Genomic DNA, 24,588 nt, shown 5'->3' with positions numbered 1-24,588 from the left:
CAAAACAAACATTTTTTTTTTTTTACAAAGTAAGGTAAATATTAAAAAGAGATAGCATAAATCCTACAACCCTTAGGAAAACGCACACATCTCCCATGTGCACATGCTTCAATGTACAGAACCTGTTTGATGCACAAATAAGATATGTTTTTGTTAATAGTTAAGGTACTTGAATGCTTTTTTTAAGATTTAACTCCTGAGTTTAGTGTCATTTTAACACTCAGCTGTAGATCCTCAAATCATCTCTGAATTGGTGCTGACACATTCCTTCCTTCTGAAAGGTGGCTACTTTTCTTCCCCATGGTCCCTGTGTGTGTTGTAAAGTAGCCACCACACCAAGCTCGCACCTGTGATGGACTGCAATCTCGTGTTTAGATTACTCATTTGTATTGAGAGTGTAGTCCATCACAGGAGCGAGCTTGGAGTGGTGGCTACTTTACAACACACAGGGACCATAGGGAACAAAACGTAGCCACCATCCAGAAGGGAGGACAGTGTCAGCATGAATTTAGAGATCTACAGCTGAGTGATACACAAATAAGATACATTTATGTTAATAGTTAACGTACTTGAATGCAATTATAAGGTTTAGCTCCTGAGTTTAGTGTTACTTTAAGACAATGAGTGTAATGTATTATGATGCTTTTTAAACAGTCTGCCAAATTCCTGTTAAATTATTAAACAGCTGCCTCCAACTTCATTCATATCACCGGTTTCCTTCATATCCGTTCAGATAAATTCTGTTAAAAAAGTGAGTCAAGATGTAAATAGTGAATACCTGAGCTATAGAACATTACATTCATAATCTGGTACAGTAATTCAATAATTCTGATATAACATAACTACTATGATTTCTTATAATTTTCACAGGCATCTTAAGACTTTAGAAGCTTTATTTCAAGTTAAATATGAAAATGTGCATATGGACAGTTTTATAATGAATGTTCCATGACCACTTTTCTTAGATAAAACATCTCTGTGTGTTTTTAGTTCAATAAGTTTTTATTAAGGATTTTATAAAGGCAAACATGTAAAAATCCACATACAAAAATCAAAGCCAATTTACAATATCAGTGGAAACGCATAAGTAGCACAGGTTGCGGAGCTCAGCACATAATAGCATTGGCTTAGGACAAGTGGAACAGGTACTGTACATAAGCTTGATACAAGTCGTGGGTATTACATTATGTAGTTATACATGAGTGGCTCAGAGATCCTTCCCTCCAGACGGAAACATCCCAAAAAGACATTATCCAATCCGAGGCTTAGATGCCTCGGATTGGATAACCACTATTGCTGGAAAAGAAGCGAGTGAATCAAGGAGAAACAGATTAGAGAACACATATAGAACATGAAAAAGGATGGAGGAAGAGTAGAGAAGCAGGGCAGAAAGAAGGAAAGAAAGGGTAGGGTACAGAGAAGGGTCAACTCAGAAAGAGTCCCTAGATGCCAGGACCAAGGAATCCCAGTCTACCGCCCCCCGCCAGACCACCACAGGCACACCTTTGTGTGTTTTTAACAAGCTTAAAACTTAGCTCTGGGTTCTCAGTAATGCCCTCTTTCTGAGACTGCTCCCATTACTCACTCTCACAACATTGGCTTTGGATATTTGATATTTGTTCAGTCCTATAGTGCAAACATTTTTTCGACAGATTTTTCTTCTTTCCTGAAGTCTGCTTCATGGTTGGTCACCCGCCTTATTTCTTCTCACTGTCTTTGGGTACCTTTTTCACATCTCTGGTGAACCTGACAAAAACAATGTTGTCTTCAAGTGTTTTTCAGTCCAACTCTGTTTTCTTAGTCTCTATGATTCTGAGTACCTTTACATTTCTCTAGCTCCCTTGGCACTGAGGCCTCTAGCATTCCAAGTCATTGTTCTCAACCCTCACTAGTTTGTAGTTTGTCATCAGTGAAATCTGTTCAGTAAATTATTTTTACATTCTTTTCATAACTTTTAGGAGATTGTATAGAATGGCCCTACAGTGCTATGATACAGGAAAGGAATGCCTCCTTTTGACCCAGTTTTGGTTTGGGATTTGTATTTCCTTGTAGGTTTGTTTCACCGTGCCTATAGAGCCCTCCTTGCTCTTGTGGTCTGAATGTAGGTCTGACCCCTCCTCCTCAACTTGTTTGGCTTGACTGTCTCTACCAGTAATATAAGCTGTTGCTAGTATTGCTCACTGGATTATGAGGCAGCCTTTTCAAGTAAGATATATTTTTTTTCACAGGTGTTAAGTGGACTGGGCTTTATGATTAAACTACTGTATATTAACAGTTTTGGAGGATAGCTAACTAAATGGTAATGAATTACATTTCCTAGAACAAAAGTCTGCTTTAGACTACCTCCAGTGCTGCATGTGACTAAAGGCACTAACGATGTGCCTTTAGTCACATGATCTTTGCTAAAGATCAACCAATATAAACTGAGACCTGGACTTTACATGCTATTATTCTTTTTCGATGACTGCAGCAACAATTGTGTGCAAAACATTATTTCTGTAACACTGTTAAAAAAATTACGTTCACGTATAGCATTCAATTATACCTCTATGGGCCTTTGAAGATTCCCTTATATTCACTTAGAAATGTATAGCCTTCCCTTGTTCCCATGTAGGTCTGTCTAAAATGGTTGTCAAAGAAGTGCTCTCATATATGCTAATTCTATATGCAGCCTAGTAATTTGGAATAGGAATTTAACTGGGCAAGGTTCAATACAAAAATATCAGACCACATCAAAACAACACGTTTAGTGCAGAGACATTAGTGTATGAAAGAAAACCTAGTGAACAAAAAACACAAAAACAGTACAAGTTACATACTAAAATAAAAAAAATTACATTAAATGGACATTAGGCACTGAAACTGAAGGCCAACCACCTAGAAGCTATAACCCCTCCCACCTCACACCTTACCAGTTGTAGCAAGCAGTCCAAAAAATAAATAAATAGCATACGGGGGAGGGAGCTGTGTCCCTTAATGGACTTTGCAATGGGTATAAAAACCATATTTTCTCTATCATCCCGTCATTTCTATATCTGTCCATTGAGGTACACAGCTTAATTTGTGTGCTGTAACCAAAGGATGTCCAAGAACAGTCTAAGGGAGGGACGAGTACATCAAAACAACCCACAACAAGGGAAAAACAAGGGCATTAGAAAAACTAGCAAAACTTGACCAAAACTAGCATCTGCACTGACAGACACATCAACCTTGTAAAACTTGGAGAACTTGTGAACAGAAAACCAGGTTGCAGCCTTGCAACCCTGACACTCAGAAAGAAGAACTTACTGCCCTAGAGGAGTGAGCTTTTATGGGAAAAGAAGACACTTTATCTTGCAACCCAATGTCGTGCACAACAACCTGTAGAATCCACTGAGAAATAGTGGAGCTGGATGCCTTCTCAGACAGGAAATCTGTCTGCATAAAAGAGAGCTAAACCCTGACAGCCCTCACCACTTGTACTGAACACAACATAGTTAACACACAAAACCTTATTAAGAGGAAAAGCAGAGGCTACCTTGGGTAAAAAAGGAGGTCCATGTCTTTGTGTAAAATCAAATGGGGCTCCTTACCGAACAATTCTGACAACTTAGGGAACCTTCTAGCCATAGTGATGGCAACAAGAAAGGCACGTGTATAAACCCCTAAAGTCTTACAACAATAAAAACAAGCCATCTTAGAATGATGATAAGTTATGTGGAAAGTAGATTTACACATGGCTGGATAGCTGAATCCTCAATCCCCCTGTCTGGAACTTGGGTTCCAAAAGCCAAGCCATCAAAGCCAATGACTGAGAAGCAGGGTGGAAAATCGGTTCTTGGGACAATAGATCTGGCCTATCTGGTAGAGGGCATGGACAGGATAGATTCTATTTCCATCACAGTTGCAACACTTCTGGTAAACCCGCCCTGTCGCAACACTTTTGGTGCCCCCCTGATGATTATTGTAAGCCAGAACCGTGGCATTGTCCTAGTGAACCCGTAGTCGATGACTTGTCAAAAGGGTGGTCAAGTGAAGTAACAAAAGATGAATACTTTGCAACTGTAAGATTTCAGTAGAAGTGTGTGTTTTTTCCTGTAAACGAAACACCAAAATATCTGCTGTGGGAGAAAGGCAGAAGAAAATTTTAAACTGCAAGGTGCCAACAGCCATTGTGTGCATGTGTGCCTGCACGCGCAACAGGAATTATGTCACAAAATGCCTTGGTCACAGGAGGAAGGTGGTGGGGAGAAATATATAGCTGTTTGGGCTGTCTGGAGCATGGGCTGCCAAAAAAACACACAGCCAACTAGCAGTAATAAAGAGAAGGGCCCCCAAACGCATTTCCACATGAAAAGTCATGCCCATAAACCCACCATATATAAACAGGTAATTCAAAGCAAAAGTCTCCACACACAGCCCTATACTCAGCACAGCAATAGTCTGATAAACACTCACATTCACTCCTTGATGAGCCTATAAGGTTCACATGCATCAGGGAAGGTCTGGGAACTTTTGGCAACTTGGTCTTTGAACTTTTTGGCCCTTTAATGATAGGGACAGATTTCTGTGGGTTAAAGACGGTGTTCCACTCAAATTGTGCTATGGTACATCATTGATTGGTAAGAATAGTGAAAGGTGGGTGTTCCTAAAGAATATGGTATTTCTGAGCTACATTGGAAGTTGGTGCTGGAAGGATTCCCTCTGCCAGAAGCTGTGATTACAGGTCTGAATGGGAGTGAGATCACTACATAATGCCAAGCATGTGTCATAGACTGCAGGTTCTGCTCTGAATGATGTCTGAATTGAGAAATATCTCTCCTCAGGGGCACTCACCCAACATGACTTATTAGTACTGACCCAGGGGGCAAATGCTTCCCTGCCCCCCAGCTCAGTTCTCCCCTGATATGTATTCAGATTTCCACAACAGGCAAAAAATTTGCATTACACTTAAGTTTATAATTGATACTACCGTAGCTTATACATGTATCACAAAATAAGAAAGATTCTGAATACTATTTACAGATTTTTGATAGCTTGCTTTGATAAGTAGAGTTTTTAATATGGAAAGTATGTATGTTAGACTAATGTAGTAATAGAGCAATAGAGCAATTCCCTATAAAACCGTCACTTTAAATGCGACCTACTCCCTTGGCTGTATTCTTACTTAAGGACATGCTAGACCCTCTATTCTAAGTCTTTGCCAATCTGAGCTCATTCAATATTCTAACCTATAACCCCTAGAGCCAAACACACTGCCCGCAGGCTGCATGTGGCCCACTAGCCCCCCATGTGTGTGGCCCTCTGAGTGTTGGTAAACACAATTGCAATGGCAATGGCATCAAAACCCTGCATACTGGCAGCCTTTAGTTACATTTTAACTGAGATGGCGCCGGGATGTGGCCAGAGCAGTTAAAATATACACCGATGCTGCCAGTGTGCAGGCGGCTGATCCATACCAGTGGCTGGGTTCAAATGTAATAAGTAGCATAAACTGCCAATCCAAGCTCTGAGCTCCCAACTGTGGAAAGAGTCATATGGTCTGTCAGGAAGTCATCTGCTTGTGTAGTCTTCAAAGTCTTCAGCTGCCCTTCTGGAAATGTATTACTGAAGACCTTGAAGTTTCTTTCCAATTAGGCATATCACATCTTTGCAGTGCATTACCGCATGCATATTAATGATCACTAATGTGTGTTACATTAGTGCAGCCTATTCATTCTGAATGGGTTGGCAATGCACCTTAAAGCGGACCTTTACCCCTTTTGACTAGAAATCACATCAGCATACAGCTCTGCATGTTGACATGAAATTATCATACATTCATTAGCTAAACAAACATATTTTTATTTTTATTACAATTTCTTTTTTTTAACTTCCTAGTCCACTTTGGTACTAATTATGTAATCATGCCCAAGCATTGCATCATGGGAAGGTTACATCAGCAGTTAATTGCTGGGAAATCTAATCTGTAATCTCATGAGATCTCAGGGAAAGGCATTTTCCTCCCCTGAGATGATGTAAATAGCCACATGTCCTAGTCACATATGCAAGAGTTCCAGGCAGTAAAGGGCAATCTAGTAACCTGTCGTTAGTTAAAATGGCCCCTGTTAGAAGAATGGTGAGGAAAAGAAAAATAAGGTATGCAAATAATAAAAAGCAATTATCTAGAAGTATCTGTTTGTAGATTGTCCTTACTAAACATTTCTAAAGATGCCTTTGTTGTTATTTAGAAGATATGGGTACTTTAATGTACTAAAAATTGAATGTGACTTTTCAATACAACACACCACAGAGCATAGCATGAACATTGCAGTGTGCTGCAGTGTGAGTGCATTGCTCACTACTGTAACAGTGTGTTGGGATGCAATTCAGAATCCATGGCGCCACAACACATGCCCAGCATTGCACACATTACCATTGCAGTAATGTATGATATCTAACATATGGTATTACCATGTGTTATTGCAACATACATTTTTGAATACTAAGATATTTTGCAGTCCCCTGGACATTTTAGGGGCCGCACTTGAGGCCCCTACTAAGTCTACTAAGTTGACCACCAATTCTAGAGACATTGGATAATAACTGCCCAATCCTGCAAATGTTCATCTCATTGGCAAATAAAGTTTTCCTCAGTATATAGGATTTATCAAGTTCAAAGCGATGGTTTATATGAAGACATTATGCCATTAGTCTCTACAAAACACATGGGTATGCTTATCTAAGGTGGCATTGTATGCACATTCAAACATCATACTATTTCCAGAAAGTTCACGAACAACTGATAATTTGATGTGCGTGGTCATCTGTGTTAACCTGCATATACAGTAAACGATTGCTTCAATAATTAGTGGGAACAAACTAATTTAACACATGTAGCTGGGTAGGAAAGGTAATAAAGCCAGTAACATGGGTGAGTCTTTCAAACTAAGACTGGGTGTGAATAGTTAGGGAAGCAAGGAGAGGATAAGGAAGCAGAGTAGAAGCATTTTTCTCACTACCTGCAACCACCCACCACCCTGTCAAACATTTTATTGCTCAGCAAAAACATGTAATATCAAGAGGTTTATTCTAAAGCTTATGAAACTTCCGCTGGTGGGCTGAAAAAGGCAAGAAGTGAGGGAAATCAAAAAACTCCTCCCTCAATGTGCGTCTACACTGGAACTGGAGCCAAACCAGTTATCTAGCAGGACTGGTTGTATAAATGACTCTGCGTCTCAGAGGTCACAACAGAACTGAGAGTAGCATTCCTGAGTGAGAGGGAAACCTGCCTGAACACTGAGCCTGATTAGTCATCCGTCCTCTCAGCTCTATAGCTCTGCTTCATCCACAGGCTCTTCCAACTCCTGCAAGTGCCAGCCAAGAACAGACTGACTCAAAAGCTCTGAGCCTTTTCCCATCAGCTGACAGCATGGATTGTTTCAGGAGGATATCCAGTGTCATCATTTTCCTTAGTAAGTATACAATTCACCTGACAGCTGAGAAATGCAAGCTTTCATCTGTTCTTTAGCAGATTCATACCTACTGTTATAAACCATGGAATGCCACCATACCCGGTGAGCACCATTAATTTGAGACGTGCTTGAATTAACTTATTTTAATAGGACCATTATAAAAATCTATTATAACATCCTATACATGTCAAGACCACAGAAATAATACAAATTAAAAAGAATATCTGTGAAAAAATAAATCAAGACAACTGGACTTGCTGTATATTTCTTGAAGACGTTTCGCTGGTCTTTAAGAAAAATACAGCAAGTCCAGTTGCGTTGATTTTTTTTTGTTTGTTGCATGAATGAGAACCTTCACCTACAAATTAAAAAGAAGACTAATGCAATGTAATATGTTGTAGGGTCAAATTGCAGGATCAGCTCCATGTGTCAGTAATTATATGGAGAAAGTGATATTGGCATAATATATTTGAAGTGTTATACCTATTATTTATTATCAGCCCATTTATTTTTACCCATAAAGGCTATTAATATAATTATATGCACAGTGTATATTCTGTGTAGTTACAGAAACTGAAATATGATGTTATTTTCATAATAGATTAAATAGAAAGTCATAGTCAGGATTTCAGTTCAGTAGTGACTTTGGTGAAGTGTCCTGTTCCTGGTCACAGTTGTCATTAGGAGTGGTATCCTAATGATCAATTATGTTCTTCTGGCATTTCAGTTGATTTAATAAGTATATCATTGGAAGCACATAACCTTCCAATACAGTATAGTGCTGGTAATGAAATAGTCAGCAGTACTTTTGCTACTATTAAGAAAGGAAAAGTGAATGAGGCTCGTTTGTTGACAGGTATGCTAGCAGTTTAATGAGATAAATATAGAGATACCAAGCTTCTTAATTCAGTTAATTATGGCCAGATCGATCAATGATTGTTATAATATGTGCGCAATGCAGCATTCCACTACTCCTGTCTTTGGGTTGGTCGGGCATGCTTGATTTTTTTTCAGCTGATAGCAGTTGTTCCTCTCTAGAAAATGCATGCACTAGGAGTACCTGTACGGTGCCTGCATATATGTGCTCACACTATACAAGCCCATATATTTATAGACCCATCTTTTAAGTAAACCTGTACTGAGAGAGATATGGAGGTTGCCATTGCTGGCCAATCCTTCTTCAAATGCTAATTTCTAGCTATCATGCTTCAATACTTTGTCACTGAACAAGTAAAAGTGACAGACTGATATCTGATGCATGCAGTGACTGAAGTCAGAGACAGCCAGGAAACTAGAATTTTTCAGCAGGGTGACAACAGTAACATTCACATTGTTCTCAGTACAGGTTTTCTTAAAACAAAAATGATCACATAGTCAGATTTCATTAACATGTCTAGTATTCAAATTAAGTCTATGGTAAAATTAATACTGTTTTGCTTTCTATACAAGACTATATTAAGTGGCTTTGAACTAGTCTATTGCGCAATTTGAACGTGCAAAGAATGTACACTTTATAGAACAGGTGAAGCTGTATAAAATTCAATCATCCAGTCATGTACAAGTTGGTTGACCATACACTATACAATCTGACTGTACAAACTCTTTTAGATCTACTATATCTACTATAGATCAGCTATATAGTGCAAGGGTTGACTGATTGGATATAAATTGAATTAATAGATTAGATCAGTCATTATATTACATAGCTTTGGTAAATCTAACATTGATTGTACAAAGATTGTAAGGTCAGATTGTAACGTTTATGGTGACCCTAAGGCCCCATTTACACTTGTGATTGGGGCAGACTGCATGAGTCTAATGAATTCCTCCATGACACTCATGCGATGAGCTGCGGGCAGTGGCTGCTGGCACTGGATTATACAGTGCCTCCTGCCTGCAGCTCATCGCATGAGTCACATGGAGGAGTTCTTGAGACTCATGCAATCTGCCCCAATCACAAATGTAAATGGGGCCTTAGGGTCACATTCAAATGCATTGCACATGCTGCGATTAACTGCAGGTGATCACCCCTAGACGTAAACTGTTTGCATCCAGGTGCAATCACCCCCAGGTAATTGCAGTATGTGCAATACATGCCAATGGCTGCGGAAGGTGGCATCTGCCATTGTATTTTACAGCGCCTGATCGCATGAGCCTTAAGGTGCCCATACACCTTACAACCATCGCACGACTTCCGTTGTGCGATGGTTGTAAGGTAATTAAAATCTCGTACGATCTGCCCATCTTGGACAGGCAGATCGTACTTGCGATCATCGCATGCCTTCCCCGCTTAGGGGAGGGCTTCCGATGATTCCAATGCTGAGCGGGCAGTGTGCGCTTGCGCACTGGCCCGTTTGCCATTTGTCTTCCGAGCACGCCACTAACCCGTCGAAAATCATATGTATGACAAAAGACGTGCGACCGTACACTAGAAACGGTCGCACGCCTTTCATACACCTGCCGATTATCGTAAGATTGCGGGATCACCCGCGGTTATCGTACGATAATCGGCAGGTGTATGGGCACCTTTACAGAGGAATTTGTGAGACTAATGTGATTGGCCCCATTCACAGGTGTAAATAAGGGCCTAAAGCATTTTTCTTTTGCACATGAGTGAATGTTAAAAGTTAAAACATGTTAACCATCTTCACTAAGCTACGTCAATATTCACTATGCAGTGAATGTTCCCTACTCCTTTAATATACCAGCCCACTGATAGTAGCAGTACTAGTATGGTGCAAAGGCATGCTGGTAGACCATTATAAATTCCGGCTAAATAAATCTGCTTACCAGGGAAGTTGCATTTCAAATGTGCAAGGACAGATGTGCCTGAATATTGCATGACTGTAAAGTAATGTGAGGGCTTGCTATTTACATGGAGAAAAAATGTTTCAAAGCTACACAGCAGCTCTGAAACAAAGCTGGTTAGGTTGAAAATTACACATTGTGGCTTACGCTAGTGTCCACACCCCCTGTCCATTCACAAAATGCCTTGCATTCTGTGAGCCATTAAAAACCTGTGTCTGGAGTTCCACTTTAAGTTATAACTTTTAAAAACCAAACAAAAACTGATAAACTGGTGTTGTCTGATCCCTCCTAAAAGTGTCCTTACACAAATACTGTGATGCCCGTCCATAACTAAATATTTTCCAAGGCATGACAGTGCTCGACAAAAGCTGTGAAGTCTGGCTTCCGGCACATTCTTATTCTGTGCATTCTTAACCTAGGTGTCATTTTTCTACATGTCTGGGATAAGCCTGTGATACATTAAAGAAATGGGTGCAGTATAAAGGAAACGTACGTTAGTTTTTTTTACTACGTACATCTTTTTATTATTGTAATTTTTGCCTGAAAGTCATTTTTTACTTGACTTTCACATTTTACATGCTCACTCTACCATATTGTGATTATTTTATTTATTATTGCTTTTTTTCCCATCCATCTGTAATTTAAAACATACATTAATTAGGCTAACAAGGGGCCCGTTTTATATCTTTTTTTAAAACTAATTATATAAAGATCATAGCAGAAGCTATCTGCTTTCAGCCTCTCTCTCTAATTGAAACATAATACTGCCTTTCTAAATACATCAGGGAGGGAGGAGAATTACCACTGCACTTAACATTCCTATTACATACATTGCAATATTTAGATATATATTTGTGACTCTAATCAATTTATCTGCTGTGACATTACCTGTAATAAAAGGTAGCTTTCTAGCAAACTGTCTGTACATTGTTGGAAAACATATTCGAGGTTCTGTTATCTGGTTTCAGCAGTCGACTGACAGTACTGTATTGACTTAGAAACTTGTCAAGACTTCCACTTCTTGCATTACCTGTATGGGTTCATTCCTACAGAAAAGTATGATAATGAAACCTAGATGGGGGTTTAACAACCTAAACCACATACAAGTATTTACAGCCTATTTATTGACATTTTGCTGTTATTGAAGTATCAGTCTGCTACAGCATCAGTAAAGGTGTACAATGTAATTGAAGCATTGCGTGCCCTTGCAATTTACAGTCCTCATATAGATAAGGCGACCGGTCCAGAAAATACTTGTAATCAGATGTATGTGAATTGCAGATGGGTAATACACAGGAGTGCCCTGTTTATCTCACATTCCTCAGTACAATAAACTAGCAGAACTGGAACTAAGTTACCAGCAACTGAAAAGGAACACAAAACTTTAGTGGGATGTAATAAAGCTATGTAAGAATGGCATGCAGGTGGTTTCAATAGTGATTTATGAAGTCTTGCAAATGCTTGTGATCTATTTCTTCTTGGGCTGGCCACCGGGGCTTCCAGAAATAAAACAAGTCAGCTAATGGTGACAGGGAAAGCAAGACGGCAATACCTGTAATAAAAAAGAAAAGGGTTAATGACAAAAATGTCTGGGAACCTGAATTAGCATGATTACTAAACCCGGCTACATTTTTGGACACTGTCGAAATTAATTACAGGTTGCAAATTTCATCACTAACCAAACCCTTATTATGCATGATCTAGGCCAGTTTCTGTTTTCTTGGTTGGTATCCTTATTCACATACCAACAGAAATCTCTACAATTGTTCCTGTAATTACCCTATTATTTGTCTTTCATAATTTAGAACAAGATATTCCATTCTACTAGTGCCTGTGCTATAATCCTGTGATATTCAACAAGGGTAAAGGGTTAAGGAGCTATGGGACCTAGAAGAAAAAATTAGATAAAACAGGTTAAAAACGTAAATGTCAAGTTTTATAATGTCATATGCAGACAAAATAAAACTGATATGTATATATCAAAGTAGAGATGAGCCTGGGCTGGGTGTGAACCCAGCTCGTCTGAGTTCGTCCAAGCCCACTCAAAACTTGGACTGCTACCTTCCTCCTGGCCCAATCAGTGGCAACAGTTGCAGCAGGGGCCTTTTTGTGACGTATAGCTGTGGGGCATGGAATGTGCCTCCCTGCAGCTGATTGGGTTGGAAGGAGGGGAGGTGGTCAGAGTTTTGAGCGGTGTTGACTGAACTTAGATGAGCTGGATTCACACCAAGCCCAGCCTCATCACTTCATAGAAGTGCCAGCAAAGTAGCTGTTAAAATAATATTTTTTTTAAAAATGAAGACATTTAAAATTATAGAGATCTTGGTGGTAGTATTGACAGTAAGGCGCCCGGTGCTTTAAAGAGTAACAGGATTAATTATAAAACCTCCACCTGGAATGGGCAGATGCTGTTCACATGACACTAGCACCCCTAGATGGTGCTAAGAAGTATGGGAATTTCCTATACTGCTCAGTGCCATCTACGGGTGCTTGTGCTGTGGAACCGGCATCTGTCAAGCTACATGCTGGGTGGAAGTTTTATAAATAAACCCGTGTACTTTTTCATTAAAAAGGAACTATGGGCAAAATAAAAAATAACATATATGATGCAGTCTATCACTAGCATTAACACAGCAGTTTTTGTTTTTCTGGGTTCCCTCATAACGTAGATTTATCAGCTAATGATCCTGCCAGTAGATCTAATATTTTCCTTCATCCTTCAACAAGCCAAGCTGTCCATCAAAAGTGGCAGTTAGTGTGACAAAAGTGGTGGTTGGTGTAAACCATATAACAATGGCAGGTGGTGCTTACACCAGTCAGTTTTTTTATATGGTTTAAATCAGGGGTAAGTAAACTTCGCCCCTCCAGCTGTTGTAGAATTGTAAGTCCCAGTACTCTGGCAGCCACAGGCATGACTTTCAGAGGCAGATGCATGATGGGAGTTGTAATTTCACCACAGCTGGAGGGCCACAGTTTGCCTACACCTGGTTTAAATCTTTATTACAAAAGAAATAGAAAAACTGTTGCCATAGCTGCCTAAAAACTATTACATGGGCTTTAATTCACTAGTCCCTTGCTTGAAGTCCATTTCAAAGTACACATCTAATTTAGACTACCCAGTCCCACATGGTGACTGCTGTATGGTTTCATTGAAGAACAGTGTTGTCACCCTGTTAAAGGAAGTGGAAAAATAACAGATCTATTGGCAAGATCAACAGGTAATAAAACTATGTTATAGGGGAACTCAGAAAACCAAAAACAATCTGTATTAATGCTGGCGACAGCCTGTATCATATATTTATTTTTTTATTTTATCCATAGTTTTACATTAAAGACACTTACTAGCCTAGCTCTCCTGACCTAAACTCACAGCCCTGATGGATCATATATTTGTAGAAGATTGGTAGATGCCCTGTCATCTTTTGATGGCAAATTGCCTTTTACTTTCATCATCCGGAAACTGACATTAGCTATCGAAGAAACGGATATTTTTACAGCCCTTCTTGTGCTGAACCTGGATAAGCAACTTCTGACTATTTTGTAAAGTTCACGTTACGATATGCTTAGTGGTAGTCTACAAAAATTCTTTATGAACGTAATTGAAAAAAAGACCTAAACCGACATTTTACTAACAGAATTGCAAAAGGCTTGTCCAAGGTCATGCAGAGCTTTTCATTTATCATTAACCTGACAATTCCTCTTTTTTTTTTTTACTTTTGATGTAAGACTTGAGTCATAAATAGAATGCTGTTGCATCACTTTCACCTTGGTATGATCTATACAACTACTAGCACATGCTCTTGATGATTGAAACAATTTCTAAAACATTTGAACCATGATGTTAGATTTCTTTTCTACGAGATCTCTCTAAAAAAATATTTTCTGCATAAAAAATGTTATATTTTTGTCATCGATCTTGAACTTGCAAATTGTTAAATGCCTACTGGGTGCCAATATAAAGAACAATCTACCTGAAGATACTGTAGTCACAATGTGACTGTACTGGCTGATTGACCTGTGCTTAGAAATGAAATGCTCAACATGGTAGATGTAGTCAATTACCATATGTTAGAGTATGCTGGCATCCAACGATGATTTCTGTTACCCATGTCTAATTTGAATGTTTGCCTCTGCCTCAGGGCATCTATGAACATTAAGGTAGTAATCAGTGAAAATTAGAGTTTTATTTTCCCAGAAATAGTGGTAAAAAGGAAGGCAAAATGAAGGTACTTTTTAAAGATGCACTGGGCTGAGGCTTACGGAAGCCCATTCAAATATTCTGGACCTATTGTTGTGCCAAAAAAACGCCATTCATTAGCCTAATTTTTTACTTTTTTTCACAAATAAATACAGTCACTGGTAAAAAATAAATAAATAAAAAAGTGTAAAGCAAAGTAAAGGGAAAAAAACACAAATACAAAGAATACTAAATGGAATCAACCAAAGACACCAAAAAAAAAAATCACACTTAAAGAAAAAAGTAGATTTGGATTTTCTGCTTTTGCAAAAATGTTGGTATTTTGCAGTGGAATCAGTTTTGCCTAAACCCTCCGCTCATCCCTACATTTAAACACAATTGTAAAATGACCTATCTGTTATGCACCCGAAAATCCCCAGTGACACATTGGCCAGCATCACTTTCCCACAACACTGTGGTACTACATAAGTAAACCACAGTAGTAATAATTGTTTTCCTATACATACACGTATAAAGATGACAGATGGAGAGACACTGTAGCAGTTCTTATGGAATGCGACCCACTTTGGTGAGAACAGTAAACTTTCTGCCATGTCCTCATCAAACACATATGGCCTTTTAAAAATTACAAAGGGGGACATCAATTCTAAGATTTGTCTTATCAGTGCTTTTCTATAACAGTGCTAATAACTGTAATCCTCTGCTATTGTAATCACATTCCACAAAACCACATAAGTGTTTGTTGTTCTGTTCAGAATGACATTCCATTAAGAAAAGCATACTGTATTCTGCAGTGCTGGGAAGATGATGTAATACACTGTAGTCACTGTTGTCCCACTGTAGGGCATTACTACCCAGAAATGACAGCTAATTAATACACTTTAAACTAATAATGTTAACATTTTTTTATCTTGCATAGCCATGGCGAATATAAAAATAATAATAGAAAACAAACTTTTATTAAAAGCAGTTTTAAATTGTTGTCCTTATGTACTGATATTCTTCAAGGACATTTTGAGATATATACTAAAGGGGAACTGTAAGTGCATTCTAGACTTTGATAGCTGCCGATTACTTGAATTCCCCTATGCAGGTAGGATTTCCACACTAGTTTGTTGCTTTGGAATCTCTCTCCTCCTGCTGCATTCCTTATCAGGTAAATAAAAAATGTAGCTGGGAAAATGAGATCTTGTCATAATGACCAGACTACATGGGTAGACCTAGCCTTGAGCCCAATGAAGAGATTTACCGTATTTAATGTAGTATTATTATTATTATACAGGATTTATATAGCGCCAACAGTTTGCGCAGTGCTTTACAATATAAGGAAGACATTACAAACACAATGCAATTTAAGACAAGATGAGAGGGAGGGCCCTGCCCGTGTGGGCTTACAATCTAAAATAAATATGAAAATTCTGACTAAATGTGCTACCAAAGCAAACAATAGTTTTAAGTCAACTGACTCTTTAAGGAGAAAAGTATTTAGGGTCAGTTCACGGCAAATGCAGCGCAGTAATGGGTACAGTAACACATAGGTGTACTGTGGTGACATTCATTCTGACTTTTTAATAACACCCCAGTGGATCACATTCCCAGTGGATTGCATTACAGCACAATGTACCAACATATGTTGCGGCACCCTGCCAAAAACGCAAAAAATCTATTTTTATATCCCTTGCAGTGCATTAAACAGCCCATTTAAATTAAGGGGCTGTCTTAATGCAATGTATGTTAAGGCCCGTGCAATTAACACAACGCAGCAGACTGAGCTGGTGAGAATGGGCCTTAGGCTGCAATGATGACATGTCCTTCTGAAAATGCTTGTTGTTTGATTGTCTTACTGTTCTCCTGACTCTACCCCTTTTTGAGTCACTGATCAGAAACAAGCATGTAGACAGTGAAGTCAGAACTCTCATCTCCATGCGTGTTCTGAATCAGTGACTTAAAATAAAAGTCAAAAGAATCAATAGGACATTAGGGCAACTTTTCCAGAAATAGAGGTAAGCAGATAAGCAACATATTTCTGTTAGAACAGGTTTTGTTTCCTAACAAAAAAACAATGATATGCAGAAAACTAAACTTGTCTATATAAAAATCTATTAGCAGTTGAATTTGCACACAGTTCACTATTGCCAGGTCCCTCTTTTCTTCACAGTGTGCCAGTCGGTGTTCCTGGTTTCGAAGCAGTGTATGGGCAGTGGTAGTAGGACTGGTTCTGCATATCCTTTAAAAACAGTAAAATTATTCTGTTTTGGGGGCTTCTATAAAGCACACAAAAAGGTTTGATCCCTTGCAGTTCCACTAGTGCATAAAGAGGGTGACCAAGACCTTCCATGGACCTTAGAGGGAAAGAGCGGTAGATCAAGTTAGAGTGTGGCACTTTCTCATAAGAGACCAGTTCCAGGGTCAAGTGGGCCCACCAGGCAACTACCAGCAAGTATTGTTTTCATTCTATTGATTGCCATTATCTTGGAAAATATTTACATGTTCACTGCTTGCCACTTACTTTTTAAAAGATTAGATGGCTGTTTGAAACCTGCAAGTTGTGTAATGGACTTAGTTCAGTTGCCCTTCCCAATATTACCATGAAAGGCCCTAAATCTGTGTTGTAATAATGTTGTGATTGAATCAAAGTCTAAATATTCTGTAAGACACAGATGCCTTTATAGTTATAAAGTGGTTTATAGCATAGTAGATAGTAACAGTTATTTATGCCAGTATATGATAAACTCATGCAACATCAGTGATTAACAGTGTTCTCAATGTCTATATGATAAGCTCATGTGCACAATATAGCAGTCAGTCATGTGATCCATCAGGCTTTACAGGCATATGGGAGTATGGGGTGGAGGTAAGCTCTAAGCTACATGTGACAGCTCCCAATTTCTCATTGTTGGAAGCTTCAAAGTGCTGACAGGTCAACACGGATGTAGAAATAAAAGGGCTTGGTTCTTACTTTGATCTTACCTTTTACCTAGAGTTGTGTGAAAATGATGACATGGTTCTTAATATAGTTAATTTGCGTAACTCTGTACTTCCTATTACCTGCTTTGAGTTACATAGAAAAGCCAAATTAAAATAAAATGAAATGTTTCAAATTGTTGTAGCAATTCTGGTACCTCTTCTAGCACAGTGAGGATTAAGACAATCTGTTGAATGTGTATTGGAGGCAATTGTAAACCGAGTTTAAGAACTCCATGAATATCTTAATTGTGCTGCAAAGATGTATCTCACTGTCCTGGAACACATTTTTGGTTAAGAGACCAAGGGCCAATCCATCCATTAAATGATAACCCACTGGGTTTGATTTACTAAAATCAAATAAACTGTTCACTTAGCAAGGGAATTTTCCTTTAGCTAAGTGAATGTGGTGAAAATTCACTTTGCAAAGCATACACAATTACATGCCAGAAAAATTTAAAAAACCTGTATTTTTGCTCCAGAGCTTCACCTAATTTACTAAGCTAAGGGGAAGTTCGCTTGCAAAGTGAACCGCCTATTTGCCTTTAGTTAATCAACCCCACAGTCTCTTACTGCAGCTGAATGATTCTGATATTAGTGGCTTTAGGGGGCATGGTGATAATACAGTATATGACCATAGATACAACTAATTTTTAGCAGCCAATTGCTAGGCCCAAGCAGGCTAGTGAAATTACAGCTCCCCTTAGCATGCAAAACAAGCCAGCACCTTGGATTTCAGTGCTGACTGCAATGGAGTAAGGAGCGCTGGTAAGGTGAATATAACTAGGGCAAGAGGGGCCTTGAGAACGGCGAGGGGGCATATTTTAACACTGATCATTTACTTATAAACTTATAATGAGAATAGCTGCACATAATCTGTGATTTGTTTTATATACATTGACAACATACATATGTATAACTGTATCCTACACATGACCCACAGTGAATTTCCTGACTTTGAAAAACAATGGCCCTTTCAACAAAATGTCCCACCTGGCCAATTGCTTTCTTCTGGGAATCAGGTGTGCCAAAGTTATTTGAAGAATTCATTTGTAGCCCAAACAGGAATTACATGTATTGGATTACAGATCTATTGTCTATGGATAGCTTAACAACAGTAAGGAGGCGAAGGAAATTTTTGCCTTAAAGTTAATGCATAAACAAACTAATGCTAAACATCTCACATTGTAACTATGGAGAGTATGTTATTGGTTACAAAGCATGGAGCCAATGTTTACCTGGGATAAACACATCCGGTTATTAGCTCACTAAGCATGGATAGCCTGCTGAATTGTTTCAGGCCACACATTACCTTTACATGGTATCCATTATTCATCCTGTTGACACTACTTGACAATAAGGCTTTAGCTGCATGAGTTATTCTGGCCCATGGTAAAGTGACAGAAAAATGTCCCTGCCACCAAGAGAGTCTGATATTTTGTAACACAGCTTTTAACCTACTTGCTACACCCATTCAGTATTGCCAACTCATTATTTTAATTACTGACAGATATAGAAGTTATTTTCTAAATTAATACAGATAAAGCATTAAGGGCTTGTTAATTGTAGGAGCGTTCTTGTATATTTTCTGTATTCTCAAGCAAAGACAAAATGTGCAATGGTGTGTTGAAAAATTATCCTGTGTGACACTGAATTTCTAATGTACAAACATTCATTTTCACATTTAAGTCAATTGAATAGGGCCATTCACAAATCACAAAATGTGGTAAAAATGCATTTACTATGTTTTTTATTGGTCCATATTTATGGTATCTGCAAGTACTTATTATACTTATTACTTATTATAGTCAATAATTGGATAACAGACACATTTCCATCATATTATTAACCCTTTGCTGCATGTCTTAATAATCACCTTTTAGTCAATCCTTCTCAATCCTTCTGTTTTCAAGAAAGTTTACCATGCACAGTATACTTATGTTTGTTTTCCTGGATTGTTGGAGACGCTGTTACGGTAGTAGGCGTATTAAGGATGTGATTAGAGCAGTGCCACTCCCCTATCACTAACTTTTCTACAAGGGTAAATATTGAATTTGTCACACATTATAGGTTGACACCAAGCTTCCGACATTACACTCAAAATTACTTGACAAATAACTACAGAGTGTTTGATATAAGACAAATTGTTGTTTCCAGGATTGCCTGGGAAAGTATTCTGTTTTTGTTTTATAATTGCTTACTTTTTTATTAAAACTTTTTGTAGTCTGCACTAATCACATCCCACTGAATTGTATTGTTAGGCTTTATCTAAAAACCCTTTATTTTCTATCTTTTAATTTTACTATCCTAAATTATCAATGTATTTTCTTTTTTATATTTTCACATGCTACAGCTTGCTTGTGGGACAACAGTTGGACCACTGTGTAAACCTGGAGAAAATTGTACATCTGAAATATGTAAGAAAGGGTTACTTCTTTTAATACTATAATTGTAAAATAGCACAAATGATTAAAGCACAGTTAAATGAAGAACATACACAACCTAATTATTGCACAACAATATATTCCACAGCACTTTGGAAGCAAGTGTACACTGTATCTGTCTTTACTTACCCAGCAGTCCATATACAGTAGATAGAAATGTCAACAGAATTCAACTAGACTATTGTTATTAATTTGATGATTATTTTGAAGTGAACATAGAGGGAACATGCATGGTACCCCAAATTACAGCCAAATTAAAGACACCCCTACTGTAGGGGAGTAATGCTAACCACTGTGGAACATCCATATTTTATTTGGCATGAAAATTTGATGAAATGCTTAAAGGAGAACTATGAGGTGAGTGAAAATCACTCATCCTCATAGTTTGAGCCGACGTGTGACAATGCAACTGTCACACGTCGGCTCAATAGATTGGGAAGTGAGCGAACACATACCATCACTCGCTCACTTCTCGATCATCTCCCTGCTGAGAGCTGTGACTGTCACGGCTCCCTACAGGGATTCCCGCCCTCCCCGCTCTGATCCTCCAGCGCTCACTGGAGGAACGGACAGGGGAGGGTGCGAGTACAGCTTGCTCTGCCTCTAGATAGGCAGAGCCAGCCGTTACTCACGCAGCTGGGTGGATCTCGACACGGCTGTGGCGGGCTCAGTAGCTTTCGATATACTGCACTTTGGGTCACGGGAGGACGCTAGTATATGTCCTCCTGTGACCCTTAAGAGAACTATGAGGAAAAACATTTACCCCATAGTTCTCTTTTAATTTCTTCTTTTTCTAATTTCTCAAATGTTTCAAAAGAACATATTTAAAATGATAGTAAATATAGGGCTATAAACACATAATATATATGCAGGCTTAATTAAAACTGAACTACAGGCAAACAGCTAAATACACAGATTAAATACACGTATAAGAGATATTTTACCTGCCAAGAGATTGATATAGCTGTCCATGCAGTCCCGAGATTTACACAACTCTGCCCCACAGCGCAGTTCTGTTTAGCAGGTGAAGAGACATTATCTTTATCTGCAGCAGATTAATGGGTCCAGACCTTGTGACTGGACAGTGAATGGACAAGCAGCACACTGATGCGCTCCTCTCTGTCACTCTACTCTTTCCCCCTATCAGCAGGGCTCTTTGCACTGCAGCACACCTGATTGGCTTCTTGTGTCCCCCTTACCCACCCCTCCCTCTGAGCTCTGCTGTACAGATTGTACAGTAGGCTGCAAGAAGCTCATAACGGGTCTAATAAGGTACTTGCACTGCTTGTTCCAAATACAGATATGTACGGTGCTTGTATTAAAAATGCATTTAATGATGTATTAATGATTACAGTGTTGCATTATTCGAGCCTTTAATATATTCCTGAAGTTTAACTTGACTTTAACCCAATTTACTATTGCCATGTGTCTCAAGTACACAGTCAAAAGCAATTTTACTCTTATAGAACTGATAATACAATTGTGTTGGCATGTTTATTTACACTACTTTTTTTTGTTATCAGTGAAAACAACTGAAAGTCCACATGTAACAACATTCAAGGTATCCAAATGTGCACCAGAGATGAGCGACTACTGTATCAATGGTCAGTGCTTGTACCATGAGGAGGCTGATGAACACTACTGTCAGTAAGTAGATATTGCACAATAGGAGTGATTTTCTAATCTGCAGAGATATTAAATGAGCTATGTTTATGTCAAGAATCCAGTTGTCTACAGAGAACAATCTTCTCCATCACATGATTGGTTGCTTAATGCAAACATTGGTTCTTTTTACTTTACTTTATTTTGTTTTCAATAACTTAGTCCCAATTAATTATCTAATTAAAATATTATTTCTAATAGTTGTACTCATTATATAGATTACTACTGTAGTGATAATATAGCTTATATAACTATATATGCTATAGGTAAGCTATCATAGAATGGGATAATTATATAACTATGCTCTAGTTTGTAATATGCATCTATTAAGAAAATATAGCTGATGATCTATAAGTTAGTTACCAATGACCTGGATCTGGACAAGGTGCATTCATTTCACTGCTATATATATTTGTAATTAATTAAAAAATATATAATAATGTTGCTCTTAAAATAAGGTGACAATTTAATGATTCATAATCACCTTCTTTGTTCTTCAGGTGTGAAAGAGGTTATCTTGGACTCCGCTGTGCTCACTCAGACCTTCTACATCAACCTCCCAATGAGGAATATTTGGCACTTACCATCTTTTTAACATCTATGTTGCTTATAGTAGCTGCCTTGGCTGTATTCTTTGCACTAAAGTGGTAAGTGATTTTAATATATACACCTGTTATGAGGTGCCAATAGCAGATTATCTGCTTGGCTACTACATTAGAGAGATTAATTATTTGGATGAGCTTTTGCATTAAGGAAACAGGGATACTTGCAGCATCATCCTAATAGACAAGCATGGTTCTCTTTAAAATAACTTGCAGATGATCATTGACCAAGGATTTACAGTTGCTATAGCCATTGCAGATCATGTGACTTTAATGATGCTCAGCAACATGAAGGACCTTTTAAAGTCTGATGGCTCATGTGGTCCATATGAATTTCTCATAATAGTTTAGCAATCCAGTTAAACAGTACAATGGAACAGAGCAATAATAAACTTTAGATAAAGCTGAAAATGAGGTTAAATTCAAAATTTTACAGTACTCACTGGAACAGGAATAGAGGGAAAATCTTTTAGTGGGGACAGCTGTTCTAGTGGCAGTTATTAAAGCTTTTAGTGGGGACAGCTGTTCTAGTGGCAGTTATTAAAGCTTTTAGTGGGGACAGCTGTTCTAGTGGCAGTTATTAAAGCTGGAAATTACTCTTACTTTGAGAGATTTTCATAGACTTCTTAAGTCTTCCAGTTGGGAATTGAAGAGGAATCACCATAAAGGAGACTCAGACAACAACAAAAAGCCTTTAAATACTCTATCCAAAACAGTAAAAGAATGTGACTGGAGTACTACTATAAGCACAGTGCTTGTTCAAGTGCTGATGGCCTCTTAACAAACAGAAAAGTTGATGTTCTGTCTTCCTCCAAATATTAATTTGCAGTAAATGTATGTAGCACACCTTCATGCGAAATGACCCCTTAAGAAGGGTGGAAGCCTAGCATTTCCATTTCAGGGTCTGTGTTATTGGTATGATAAGTTGGACGCCAGTCACTTTTGTGTTTTTACCTTTTATTGTTAAACTAAATTCTGGGAGAGAGGGTTTAGGCATTCTAAAGTACCAAAAGCAGTATGCCCTTTTAAAGCAGCCTCTTAGTATCTGCTGGCCCTGTAAAAGCTGCCAGACAGATTCAAGACCCTATAGGAGCAGTCACAGTCTTTCTTACGTCGCAGTGCATTTCTGATTTATAAATATTGCTCATGACCCTTTTGAAGCAGTCAAAAATACCTTAATTGATGGGCAATGAACCCTTTTTAAAATGTCCAGGTGTAGCTTCTACCTAGCTTCTCTGCGAAACTCTTCAGCAGGTAGCTTAAGTTTTTGGGCCTATGGAACCTGCCTCAGGCAAGGCCCACATCATCTCCAGGCAAAAGCCCAAGAGGCAGAGAGATCAGTTGACTTAAATATTTCTCTCCGAAACCATACTTCTGAACCAGGATCTCAGGGATCGGTTGGTATTGGTAAAGAGATGAATTATCAGTTGAGATAATTCACATTATGCTATGGTTGTTTAGCAGTATTGAGGGTCTGAATGATTCATGTCATAGTTTGCATTCTTTTACATTTACTGAAAAGCCAATGATCAATCACAGGAAAGTAGCAGCAATAGTCTGTTGCACAGTAGTGTGATTAAGAATTACTAGTGTGGTGGACTATAGCAGAAGTGAATTATGTTTGTTTTATTTTTCTCTACAGGTACAAACTTAAGAAATCTATCCAGAAGTACAAGGGAGTTAATACACAGCACATATAGAATCCTGGCTTTCCATGAAGGTCAAAAATAAATAAGTGTTCCTGAAGCAGCTGGTGCTGTCAACTACATTTAATGTAAACTATTCATTTCTTGAGTTTTTGTTTTTTTCAATATTTATATATTTAGATTTGTTTTGTGCACTGCAGGTCAACCATGACTGGTATTAGTATTGCTGTAAATATTAATGTTATATGTATTATTTGTGACCATCACCTAATAGTACATTTGTATGTAAATATTTTACAAAATTGACCAATTTTTGTATGCTGGGTTTTTTATGGAATATTTATGTTCTTTTTATTTGTTGTAAATTATTTTTGTAATGCCTAATGGCTGGAGTACAGCTAGCCACAGATGGTTTGATGCTCCAAAATTTGAGCATTGTTTGTCATTTCTGACCCTTTTCTGCTGAACTAGATGGTGATAATGAGCATGCCAAAGAGATAGAGGCGCTCCTTATCGCACAGGTACATTTTCCAACCTGTTGGAAAATCTCCAAACAAGCAGATCCTGGTTCTTTACTCTAATGGAGAAGAGCGAAGAACAAGAAGTACCAAATGGGTGCCGCAATCAATTATGAATATTATGTGGATATGAGGCACACATTAGTCATGTGAACATGGACAGATAAGATCCACCCATTATTCTTAGGGAGATATTTGCCCATCAATAGCTATTCGAGTAGAATGCTTGGTGCATCACATGACATTATCCCTTAACACACAGAATAATGTATAAATTAGTTGTTCCTCAGTCATATTATTCAACACTTAACTA

The 24,588-nt window shown here is 38.3% G+C and overlaps 1 protein-coding gene across 1 annotated transcript; it reads left to right on the top strand.

Annotated features, from left to right (window-relative positions):
• Window positions 1-7,208: 7,208 nt before the first annotated feature.
• Window positions 7,209-24,300, top strand: LOC108784459 (proepiregulin-like). Its single transcript, XM_018553291.1, has 5 exons — window positions 7,209-7,435; window positions 19,742-19,820; window positions 21,371-21,494; window positions 22,010-22,156; window positions 23,754-24,300. Exons 1-5 carry the CDS (start codon window positions 7,391-7,393, stop codon window positions 23,809-23,811), a joined length of 453 nt encoding a protein of 150 aa, XP_018408793.1. The 5' UTR covers window positions 7,209-7,390; the 3' UTR covers window positions 23,812-24,300.
• The last annotated feature ends 288 nt before the right edge of the window (window positions 24,301-24,588 follow it).

This window comes from Nanorana parkeri, unplaced genomic scaffold (genome assembly GCF_000935625.1).
Source record: "Nanorana parkeri isolate BGI_ZX_2015 unplaced genomic scaffold, ASM93562v1 scaffold115, whole genome shotgun sequence".
In the NCBI taxonomy this organism is placed as follows: domain Eukaryota; kingdom Metazoa; phylum Chordata; class Amphibia; order Anura; family Dicroglossidae; genus Nanorana; species Nanorana parkeri.
Note: the sequence above shows the minus strand (reverse complement) of the source record. Positions and strands in the feature narration are given on the sequence as shown.